This window comes from Equus asinus, chromosome 2 (genome assembly GCF_041296235.1).
Source record: "Equus asinus isolate D_3611 breed Donkey chromosome 2, EquAss-T2T_v2, whole genome shotgun sequence".
In the NCBI taxonomy this organism is placed as follows: domain Eukaryota; kingdom Metazoa; phylum Chordata; class Mammalia; order Perissodactyla; family Equidae; genus Equus; species Equus asinus.
In genome coordinates, this window is record NC_091791.1 from 192,272,992 (window position 1) to 192,286,170 (window position 13,179).

Below are 13,179 nucleotides of genomic sequence, written 5' to 3' on the forward strand. Positions count from 1 at the left end.
AAAACATCTAACAGAGTGCTGAGAGCCAAATGGAGGTTCTGGTGATCATGCAACACCAGGAAATAGGTATGAGTTTCTACCTAGAAGAAAGACCTTGCTGAATACTCTAGTAAAACCTGACATAAGCCTTGAAAGGATCAAGTTGACCTACTAGTTAATTAACTCTTTAAACACTCTTTAAAATAAAGAGGACAAAATCCAGACACTCAATGTTGTATCACAACAACGATACAATAAAACAATACAATACAATACTATATCAGTGTTGATACAAGATACAATAAAAAGTGACCAGAGAAGCAGCAGAAAAATAGAAACCATAACCAGTTGAAAAGAATAAATAGAAACAGACTCAGAGATGCGAGAGATGTTAAAATTAGCACCCAAGGACTTTAAAACAGCTATTATAAATATGTTCAAGGATTTAAGAGAAAAGATGGACACAATAAGCAAGCAGATGGAAATTCTCAGTAGAGAAATAGAGACTATATATGTATACATATTATATATATGCATGTATCTATATATATCATTGAAAGTCTAGATCCAATGAATACAATATCTGAAATACAATTTACCAATAGGCTTAAACAGTAGGCTGAACACCACAGAAGAAAAGATTGAAGACCTTGAAGTCAGGACAATAGAAACTAAACTGAAGTCTAGAGAACAAAAACACCCTATGTGTGTACAGGGAGGGCAGGGAGAACAGAGCCTCAGTGACCTGAGAAACAGCATCAAGTACCTGTAACTGGTGTCCCAGGAGGAGAAGAGAGAATCTGGGGCAGAAAATTTGAAGAAACAGTGGCCTGAAATTTTCCAAATTTGATGAAAAATATCAACTCATAGATCTAAGAGTTCAATGACCCCTAAACAGAACAAACAAAAAGAAAAACGCACCCAAGCACACCACAGTTGAACTGCTAACAAAACAAACAAACAAACAAACAAAAAATCCACAAACATTTCATAGTGCAGTACCTTTTAAGGACCCAAGTGATGCATATAGATATTTTCTATTTTGTGTCTTTTTCTTTTTTTAAAAATCTGAATTGATAGATGTCATGGATGGGGTTGCAACCTGCAGCTTAAAAAAATACTGATGTAGAGGAACATATGGGTGTGTTATACTTGAGATAATTTCTCAGAAATAGTTTTTCTGTCAACAAAGGCTTTTGTTTTGGTTATTACATATCTATTTCTAGGATGGATCAAATTTGTTAAAAAGCCTCAACTTTAACGATGGCAAAAAAAAGCTGCTCGAGTTTATATTTCCTACCTTGGAAAACTCTAGTGATGTAAACACTCACTTCCCTGGAACTGTTACTAAGGAGATTGTAAGACAATACATCTTACGCAAAATCTCCATCGCCTTTAGCACCCCAGGTCTTCAGTTAAGATAAAAAGGACAAACGGATCTTTACACTTAAGTTGGGTAAACTTTCAGAAATTCTTAGACTTCCTCAGCCTGAGTGTTTTTTTTTGTTTGTTTTGGCCTGAATGACAGTGAGGTCAATTCCCTCAGGAGCCCATTAACTCTCTCCCAATAAACCTAAAACTGAGCATGTTATAGCCCTGGGAATATTGCCCCTGACTCCAGTTTCTACATTATCACAGGCTAATACAGCGAAGACTCGTACAGTACAGTTTTCTATTCACCATGACCAAGAAGCATTTCCTCTGAAACAACCTCTTCAAGATTTAAAACTCAGACTGCCTTCTGGAAAACTGCCCTCTAACCTCAATAAATAGAATCTTGCCAGGTACTGTTAACAACTAATACAATGGTAAAACAGGGTGATGATCCTTGTGGTTGTGTCTCTCAACTATACAGACATAGGCCAATCTTAAATCAACACAAGACTATCTCAGTATGACACTTCAAACTGAAGATGACAAAGAATCTTCAGAAGCAAATGACTGCAAAAAGAAGGCAGTTTCCATACAAGCCTGTTGGGATCAGGCTAATGATGACATGAAATGGATCATTTGCTCAAGACCCAGGCAACATGATGACTGGAGACAGTGATTATCATATTTTAATATGCAAATTAGTTCTTTATTTTCTTAACTACCTTTTTCCCTCCCCGCTCTTTCTTTTTTTTACCAGTTGAAGGTTTTGAATTGTTGACAGACACTTTACCTCTCAATTATGATACCTGTAGAGGCCCTATTCTTAATATTGCTCGTTGCAGCCTTAGTCAGTCCTTGGTAAGAGTCTAATACCTGGCTAAAATTTACTTGCGAGTCAGCTAAAATCACATAATTAAACTGACTTTTGGGCTGTACTCACTTTCTTTGTGGATACCTCTCATCTTCCTTTGGTGCCAATTCACTGTAATCAGTTGGTTTCCTAGGTAATTGGACTCAACCACTAAGTGACTTTTGATGACAAAAAATAAAAAAAGGTAATCTAGCTGATACACCCATATCTGGAATGGACGGAGAAAATAATCTGCCTTGCCATTCATCAGGCTGGGAGGACAGACACAATCCAAATGCAAAGTCAACAAGAAACAATGCTTCTCCCAAGGACATGCTGCGTATATAAAGTATCACATGGTGACCCCTCTCTGAATTACCTTTCTTACCGAGAAACACCATTCTCTAAAATCATAGACTGTCAGAAACTTGGCTGTATGAAATCAGACTCATTAGAATGAACCATTCATTTTTGCCCAGAAGACATAAGTCACTGACAGAGAGAAGCAGCCTCAATTTCCTACTTAGACACAGAGCTTCAAATAAAGTGGTTTCTGAATACAATATTTCAAGTTTCCAAGGAAAGAGCCCTCTGGGTCTATCTTTACTGTACACACCTGATGTTGACCCTTTCATTCACATCCTACTCTGATTTAAGTTGTCACTTAAATTTCACTTGAACTCTACTCTTTCCAAAACCCGCTCACTCTTCTCTTCTTTTGTTTTATGAGATGTTCCAGAGTTCCTCAGGAACGTGCTCTCCCTCAAAATTAATAAACCTGACTTTGTTGGACTACACATTTGTCCCTGGTGGTCTCAGCTAGGCCAGGATCATAATAATTATTAATGTCCACTGTAAAGACATTGTAAGAATGCTTATAGTAGTCATAATAGCCAAAAACTGGAAACAAACCAAATGCCCATCAACCAAAGAATGGATAAATTGTGTTATAACCATACAATAAAATATCACATTACAATGAACTATTGCTACACATGAGATGAATGATTCTCATAGACATAATGTTGAGCAAAAAAAAAAAAACCAGGCAAAGAGGGTGCGTCTTGTATGATCCCATTTATCTGAAGGTCAAGATCAGGTCAAAGCCAGTCTACAGTGACAGAGATCAGAACAGTGACTGGCCTGGACAGTGTGAGGGCAGGGGGATGCAGGAAGACGGATGGGTACTGATTATGAAGGAGCACGACGGAGCCTTCAGAGATTCTGATAATGTTCTGCATCTTGATCCGGGTGGTAGTTTGATGAGTGTATACATATTAAAAATTCATTTGCAGTACACTTAAGCATTTTATTATATGTAGCTTACCAGCTCAACTAAAAAAAACAAACAAAAAACTAAGAATAGAACTAACTAGGTGTGTATAAAATCTATTAAACAAACAAACAAAAACAAAGGTATAAAACATTCCTGATAGACACAAAAGGAGATGTGAGAAAATTTAAAGATAAATCACCAATAAAATGACCTTCAACGCTACCATTTTCCGTCTGGTGCTTGAAGCACACAGAGCTCACTCCCTGAAGAAGTTAGTGTTCTCTGATGAAAGAACTGAGTCTTGAACCTATCTCTGAAAAAGCCCATTTTGGTTAAGACGGAGTATCAAAGATGTCAACTCTCTCAAAGTTAATATATAAATTTATGAGATCTCAGTAAAAAAACAGAACTTTTTTTAACTAGATAAGCTGATTCTTAAGTTTACGTGAGGAAAAACAATAGCCAAATATCATAACAAAAAAGAAGAGCAACAAGGTATGTATGTTGGAGGGGGCAGGATGAGGATTCATCCTAACAGATTTTAGCAGGTATTACAAAGACATAATAATCACAAGTATGCTACTAGCACATGACCAGGCATATTAATACAGCAGAACAGAATTTCCAGAAAGTCCTAAAATATATGTGGTTATTTATTACATAATAAAGGTGGTATATCAAACCCATTAGTGAAAATTTGGTTTTTAATAAATAGTATTAAGACAAATGGGTAGTCATTTAGAAAGAAACTGAAGCTGAATGCATACTTCATACATTTTACCACATAAATTCTATCTTATATCAAAGATTTAAATAGTAAAAAAATGAAATTGTAAAAATACAAGAAATAATAGGAAGATTCTTTTATAACCTTAAAATCAGGAAGGCCTTGCTAAATATAACACAAACCCCAAAAGCTATACAAGAAAAGATAGATAAATTAGACTCCTTTAATTGAACACTACACAGCTGCATAAAATGAAGATAGCTTTATAATGGAATATCAACTTTGCTACTGTTCTGTCTGGTATCTGGAGCCCAGAGAGTTCTCTTGGGACATACAAGAAGACAGCATAAGAACATATCAGCAATCCGGGACTAACAAAGAGATGAGATCTTGAATTTCTGGTTTAACTATGCCAAGGCCTGCCTGGAACAAGTGAAAAGTAAGGGAAGGACATTCTACTCTTCATCGACCTACATTTCCAAAGCTGCATCCAGAAAGTTGGAAACATCTGGGTTCAAGAAAACTCAGATTTAAACAAAATGCTCATCTGCAGTAATTCTAATTAGCCTAAATATTTAATAAATTATCTCCCTCCATTACAGTTTATAATTTTTACTTATCTTTTATTTTACTGTAAACTACTTTAAATCTCTTTTGAAACAAATATGCATTTAAGTCAACATATCCATACCTAAACTTCTTTGCAAATTGGTTTTTCTAAATTAAAGTGGCTAAAATGACAAACATTGTTGATACAAAATTTTTATCTGTCAATGATTAATTTATTGTATAACAATAAATTTCCTCTTTTAAATATGCATTTTAGAAAAGATTCATCTTAGTATTGAGCTGACTAAAAAAATTAAAAACAATCCGAATGTCCAACAATAGGGAACTATTCAACTATAATATATCAACTCAGTGAAACAGGATGCAACCCTTAAACATAATGGCTATCAAGACTAAGACAAGTAGTCATAGCTGCATAATGATGTGTCAGTCAATAATGGACCACATACATGATGGTGGTCCCACAAGATTGGTACCATACAGCCTAGATGTGTGGGAGGCTCTAACATCTATGTTTGTCTAAGTCAGTCTGTGATGTTCACACGACAAAATCACCTAATAATGCATTTCTCAGAATGTGTCCTCATCGTTAAGCAATGCATGACTGCATATGGAAACTACTTCTGAGTATTAAGTAAAATTTTATGTATAAATTCAGCCATCTAAGAAGATATATATGGAAAGACATGAAGGAAACTCAGCAAAATATTATCTGTGGGTTGGCACTGGGCGATAAGGTTATGGGCAAAGTTAATTTTCTATTTTTTCCTCTTGTAAATTTTCTGCAATAGACATATATTAACTTTATAATTAGAAAATAAAACCTATTTAATTATAAACCAAGGGAATTCTATTATAAACCAGAAAACAACCTGTTTTAGAGGTATTCTGATATGTTAAAGAATGTAGCCTCAGTTTGTTTGAGATTTTGTTATTCCAAAAAAAGCCACAAGAACACCCAGCTCAACCCTCCAAAACCACCAATTGAAAATGAATACAAAACACATACAATTTATTTCTGAAGCTGTCCGCTCAGCTCTGGCATTCCTGTTTGTGGATCTAATGGTATGACGAATGATTGCATGGGGCTGTGAATACAAGCACAATACACACACTTTAAAAATTTCAGTGATAAAGTTAAAAGTCAAACTTTCTCTTTTTAATTAAATGATCATTTACTGACAAACACAACTACCTACTAATAAAATAAATTACAGAAGTTCTTGAGGACAGACGGTAATCTGACCTGGGGCTGGGAGGACAAGGGGACACTGGATGTGAAGCCAGCAGGAAAAGCACTCTAGACAGCAGACAGAATAGGAACAAAGTAACGTAAGAAGAAAAGGACACTGTGGAGTGTTTGGGGAACCAGAGTTGGCTGTTATCTGGCTGCAATGAAGATTAAGTGAAGAGATGAAAAAGCCAGAAAAACAGACTGGAGACGAGCCAGACCATGAAGGCTCGGAATGTCAGGTTAGGGCTCTCAATTTTATTTTCCTGGCAAAGGAATGTTTTGGAGATTTTACAGAGAGGGACTGGCACCTTATCCCTAAGAGTAATCAATAAGTGTGTAAGAGGCTATGGAGGGAAGAAATACTGGATGCAGGGAGACTGAGTAGCAAAACTGTAGTAAATCAAGTGAGAAGCTTACAAGTTCCACCATTTTGTATAAGCTCCTGATCCTTTGAAATTATGCCTTCAGCTCAACCCCTATCTGCCAAATTTCTGATGACTCACTCTCACTCCCTGATGACTCTGACAGTGGCTCATATGTTTTTTCTCTACTTCAAGACCCACCGTCATACCAAGGGACTTCAAAAGCCCATTGTCCTGGACTGAGGTTTCTGACTCCACCTCTGAAGACGTTCTCCCGCACCTCCATGCAGTCTCTGCTCCTAAGACCACGTCCTGGACCCTGTCATCAGCTCTGAGACAGAATCCACACTACTCCAAACTCCTCATCCTTGGAGCTTACTCTCTGACTCACTCCCATTACGCTGCTTTAATGTTCACACTGGAATCCCAAGCCTACCAATCCGTTACTTTCTCACTCTCTGTCAGCATTTCCCTTATCTTCACTTTTCTTCCCATCCAGTTTTTATCTGGTGGTCCATAATTTCAAGCTATCTCTTGCCAATGTCCTAAATTCCCTTTGTCCTACTGTTCTTCAGTACACTGGCATGCCAAAATGACAACCCTGGATGAATTAAACTAGCTGCCCTCGTGTTTACAATGGGGTACCAATCACCACTGGAGAAAATTACACAGCAGAACACAATGAAAATTCATCTCATCCGAGGCTTCAGCTTTGCCCACGAACACTTCTCTAGTCATTAACTCACCTCTTTTCCTCTATTACTATTTCACACCTTCTCCACATTCTTCAAACCCACCCACTTTTATTCACACTTTCAGGAGATGACCTTGCCACTTACTTCACAGAGAAAACAAATCATCAAACGGAAGATAACTTCTAGCTACACTCTCAACTATGCCCCTCTCTGATGCAAGAGAAGAAGTGTTTTTTTTTTAATTTAAGATCAAGTTCCTCCTCATAATCTAGATCCCAGCCTCTCCTTCCTTCTCAGGGCTGTGCCTATTCATCTTGCTTCTTTAGAATCTTCTATCTACTGGATCATTTTCATAGGCATTTAATCCTGTTCAAACTTTTTTACTCCACATACAAATCAATCATTCCCCTGTCAACTCATTTTTCTCTAGCTACTGCTCTATCCCACCCATTGCTTTCACAACTAAATTTCATCAGTGACTTACTAATCTTTCAAACTACTTCAATCTAGCTTCACCTCTACTATTTGAAAATTATCCTTTTAAAGTAATCAAACACCACCACCTAAATCCAAAGACTCCTAAATTTAACTCCTAGGTACTATCCTCATTGAAAACTTCCTTCCTTCTCTTAATGTTCTTTATCAATCTTTTGCCGTTTCTCTTAGCCTACCTGATTACTAAATTTTGGGAGAAACCTCAGGATGCTGTCCTAGGCCCTCTTCTTATCTCATCCTACATGCCACCCTTGGGTGATCACATTTACTCCTTAAGGTATAACTACATCTATATGTAATGACACTCACATTCATACTTCTAGTCCAAACTTTTCTCCCCAAGCTACAACCACCTAACTCCTTATGCGGCTTCGCCATTTGGAAGTCCTGTGCTACATCAAAATTACTATATACAAAACTGAACTCATCTTTCTTCCCAAATCTGATTTTACTCTATAGTGTTCCTATCTCAATAAATGGCACTTTTATATTCACCCAGCAGTTCAAGCCAAAACCTGGAAGTAATCCTTTCCTCACTCCCACTCTTACATCTTCTCTGACACATTAATATGTATATCATATAATTCTTGAATTAGTCTACTTTCCTCCATCCTTGTTCTACCATGTTAGTCTGAAACATCACTGTCTCTATCCTGGATGACTTCAATAGCCTCTTAATTGGCTTTAAGGAATGACAGCACCACTCTAAGGTCACAGAGAGCTTTAAAAAATGCATGTCAGATTATGTCACTCCTTCACACATTCATGGTTTCTACTGCCCTCAAGCTAAAGCCCAAAATTGTTAATGTGGTTTGAAATGGCTATTCTAGCTCTGTAATCTCATCTTCCACCACCTCCTTCCTTGTTTTCTACTCCAACAGGCTACTTTTTCTTTAGTTCCTCAAGAACACCACCTTCTCTCTTGTCACCAGGCTTTCAAACACGCTATTAATTCCCTCTGCTCAGAACACTTCTGCCTGCTCTCTTCCTCCAATTCTGATGTACGCTTCAGGTGTTCAGCTTACATATCACTCCAACAGTGAGTCCTTTCCCATCCCTGTAACATGCCTCCGCAGCACACTATATTTCCTCCCATTCCATAAGAGTTATGACTCTCCTAACTTATTGGTGGGGATTTCTGAATTTCCTTTGAGGCCATACCGTAAGTTCTCTGAAGGCCGGGATAATACCAATCTCATACACTACTGTGTCCCCAACTGCCTAGCACAAGATTTTGCATTTCAAGGACTGAAAAGTATGGTGATATCATTAAACAGAAAGAGAGAACTCAGAAGGCAGAGTGGATTTGGGAGGCCCCGCAAAGTGGTGTGGGAATAAAAGAGGAGTTTGGTTATTTACATAACCAGTGAAAGACTAATTGGGGAATCAAGGAATATCCAATTTTACAATTAAGCCACAGAATTTTAATAATTTTTGAATTTAAGGAATTAAATCTTATTATTATTAAAATTCTGCAAATTATGGTTTAAGTAGAAAAAATCTATGTATGGCAGGTTTACTTAATATTTTCAATTGAAGTTCATTTAACATTCAACAAAATATTCACTGGGTACCTAATGCATGACAAGACTATGCTATATACTGGGCAATTACTAGTTTTCAAATATTGTTTAATGACTATTTTTATTAAGTACACACAGAAATGATGGTGTATTAACTAAGAGAGCAGGCTCTGGAGTCAGTTTGCCTGGATCCAAATCCTGGTTCCACTACTGACTAGCCACACAATCTTGGGCACATTACTTCTATTCTTTCTCCTTCGTTTCCTCATTTGTAAAATGGGGATGGTAATAGTACCAATTGCAAAGGATTGTTTTGAGTATTAGATGAGTTAACATGGAAATTATCTGGCCTAATACTTGGTATATAATAACTACCCAATGAGTGTTATCAGTTATCATGATATTTATATGGTATAACTTAAAACTTAAGAACATGAAGTAGAAAATTTCCTTCAATAAATAACGACACACAAAGTCGAGTTCTACAGACTTGCCAGAAGTGGAGCTAGATATATAAAGGGAAATAAAGTCAAAAAGAGAAATGAAGAGACAGATTCAGAGAAACCCAGAAATAAAAAGGAATCATAAAAGGAGAGGAAGAGATACTTGCGAAAAAACACAGTTGTGTTACAGATAGGCATAAATATGTACCTGCCAAAGGGCAGGAAGTCCCTGGCTCCTACTTTATAAGTTGTGTTGTTAAATATAATATATTCAAAATAATTCTACCATATTTTCAGAAAAGGCAAGCATAATTAGAAATAGCTCTCTACATGTAATTATATAAGAAATAATAGTTCTGAACAAGTATTAGAAAGAATAAAATTTCTATGTGAACCTCAAGTTAATTTTTAAAAATTATCCATATTCTGTTAATGATATATATAATAGAGAAACGATCAACTGGATTTCTAGGGAGTCTCTTTTGTGAAAAATATGTACATGTTCTTTGGCTAAATTTTTGTTCTCTTACTCCAAAGCAATGTTCCTAAAACCTTTATTTCTTTGGAAACAGATGTCCTTTCTCTTTAGGGAAAGATCAAACTCCTCACTGCAGAAGCCGAGGTCTAGGGAGAAGGGAAAGCACCGCTGGGAGGAGGAAGGGGCAGATCTGATTCTAATCTCAGCTACTTCTTAGCAACTTTAGATAAACCAACTAAGAAAATAAAATGGTACAGTGTGAAGAAGAATAGCAATCTTAGTTCTTTGCAGAGAACTACAAAGACGTCTGCAAAAAACTAGGATTGAGGAAAGTGTCAACCAATTATGTTATGTATATCATCACAATTTTTTAACAGTATCAACTTGTAACTATATGCAGAATAAGTTTACTTTACATTGCTAATTAATCTTTGTAGCTAAATCTGTTTTAACTAACTTAAAAGAGTGGATTAGAAAGCAAATCTAAGGCCATATTAAACATTTATTTCAAATATAGACTGAATGCCCCTTACCTCGAAGTCATCGTCATCTCCTTCAGTGTAATGTGCATGGTCATCTGGATTGTTCACTTTGTCCAACAGCTCAACTGCCAGGGCTCTAGAGAGACCTGGCTGCCCTACAAAAGTGTGCTACGTCAAAGCAAACAAACAAGACAAAGCTTCGTGAGTATGCTTTTACCTCTACAGCTTATCAAAATGTTATCTGTGCTTTTCCACTCAGTAACTATCAGAGACAAGCCTATGGGAGCCCAGTAATCCACAGAAGTTAGAGAATGCATTAGTAAAAATGTTAGTCAGAGAATCCACAATCGTATATCATAAAACTAAAGAACCTTTGCAAGGTAAATTTATAACGTGAATAATTTTCCTATGTGAAGTTATCTAATCTATCTATATTAGGTTTTAAAACTACAACCTTGGCTCTAACGACAACATTCATTACCCACATCATTAGACTGATATGCAAATAAATACTGTGGGACAGTCCATATTACCGGAAGAAAAAAGCATGTGTATTCCTCATTTGCATACATTTAATTCAGTAAAATTACGTTAATGTACAGACATTAAGTTTTATGACATTTAAATTAAGCTTTCTTAGTTGCTGTAATCAGTGACGTTTTCTAATATGAAAGTATTTTACAAACACATATACACACAGAGCATTTTATAAATTTATATAAGAAACCAAGAAAAATAATTAATTTTAGATGATAGCAACGTTTTCAAGAGTTTCTCTAAGGCAGGGCTGGCAAGCCACAACCTATGGGCAAAATCTGGTGTGCTGCCTCTTTGTAAATCCATTTGGCTGGGTGTTAAAGCCACACCCACTCGTGTGCACTGCTCCGGCTGCTGTCGTGCACTGAACGACGGCAAAATGAGCAGCTGTGACAGAGACTGTACGGCCCACAGAGCCTAAAATATTTACTATCTGGCTCTTCACAGAAAGTTTGCTGAGCCCTGCTGTAAGAGATCGCTAACATTTTTATATTAAAAAACCAGAATACTCCTGTTCTAGGGATGTGCCTAAAGACGGCCTGGCTAGAGAAAATCCCCCCATAATGTCAGTGACTTACAGTCAGAAGTCTTTCAGCGGTTGGTCTTTTTTTGGGGTTTTTGGTTAGTGCTATTTTGACAAAATTATGGAATGTTGATGACCTTCAAATAAAAAGAGACATGTACAAAAATATTTCACTAATATTAGTTTTTTGGTGTTACTAAATAAATTAACTTATGAGCAGTTAGAAAGTCTGAAACACATGATCTTTTTCTTAGGCCTCTTAGCTCTATATAAGCCAAAAAACTAAACCCAAAGCATGGTATATTCCTTGAAAACATGTGTCAGTTCCATCCCTTAAGTGAAATGCAATTAGTTAACAGAATAGTAATATCTAACCTCTAAAAAATACACTAAAAACTAGAAATGGGTAGCTGTGTCATTTATAGGATTTATAATATTGTGTTCTAGGTATCACTTAGGAATCAAGATGACTTTTCTTGTTGCCTCATCACCACAGTACGTGAATGTTTCCCTGTACCAAAAGAGATGGATGGCACGGAGGCAGGGTGGGTGACGTAAGAGATTGTTTAAACCCTTAAAAGGTCACTGAATTTCTTAGGAACAAGGGCAAAAAAGAGAGAGCAATTTTAGCAACCAGAAGAGTTTTCCTGCCACCTGCATTGATGAAGTGGGGAAAGGAAGAAGGCACAAATTAAAGGAATCGTATTTTGAATATTAATTAATGGCAAAGATGGGTATTTACACCATTGCCAAGATTCCACTGGAGAAGGGATTGAGCAAGAACCAAAGAGACAAAATAGCCTTAGTCATTACCAATGGCAGCAAACACAGTGCAGTTCTCTGCATAGAAATCAAACTGCTGCATGACATCTGGTGACTCATGGTGGGGACACACGAAGTCAGATAGTACCTGAGACTGGCAAAGTCTCCAATGACAAAGACTGTGCTGGAAACTGCCTGTGGATTCAGCCTTAGAGCTAAGAGGCATTCATTTCTGAACAAATGTTGTCACTCCTGCCATGAACCCCTTCAGTCCCAGCTGCTTAGGACCTTAGGGTAATGAGGAAGAGGAGGGAATCTGCGTCAAGACAAAGTGCACAGCTGGCAGTGGGGCATAAACTCCTTCACTTCCACAGTGACTTGCCTTTCATGGCTCGCATCACCCCCGGAAGGCCTGACTCCTAAGTAACACTATGCATGGTAGGCTAACAAGACACGGAACCGTGGTTTAGAACCTGTTTTGGGGATGGGCCTCTTAGAATCTGAAATGAGATATTAATTGCCTCCCCAGAAAAATGAATATACATATGGAATTTGGGGGCCCATGGACCCCCCCCCAAGAGATCCATGTAATCTAAATGAAGAATTCCTGAATTGCAGGGCTTGAAACTTTTATTCGCATAGTTTCTTTTATTAAATGTATAGGAAGATATAACCAGAAAAGGAATTTTCAATTTTTATCATCCAATTGAAGATGTCCTTATGGACTGTAAGAACAGGCAAATTGCTTTACTTTGTATGAAAAAGAAGTACAGGGCAAAAATATGAGTCTTCAAAATCTTAATGTATTCGTTTCAAATCCTTTCCTCACCACACCTCTCACCCGAGCTGCCAAAGCACTAAGAAAATGA

At 37.0% G+C, this 13,179-nt stretch overlaps 1 protein-coding gene across 2 annotated transcripts in view; it reads right to left on the reverse strand.

Moving 5' to 3' along the window:
- MAP4K5 (mitogen-activated protein kinase kinase kinase kinase 5) overlaps positions 1-13,179 on the reverse strand; it is a 104,030-nt gene that overhangs the window by 31,617 nt on the left and 59,234 nt on the right. For both annotated transcript variants that reach the window (XM_070504325.1, XM_044765619.2), the window contains exons 11-13: positions 11,604-11,685; positions 10,540-10,656; positions 5,786-5,864 (exon numbers count right to left, since the gene is read on the reverse strand). In XM_070504325.1, coding sequence (XP_070360426.1) covers positions 5,786-5,864; positions 10,540-10,656; positions 11,604-11,685 — 278 coding nt within the window. The remainder of the gene's footprint in view (positions 1-5,785; positions 5,865-10,539; positions 10,657-11,603; positions 11,686-13,179) is intronic.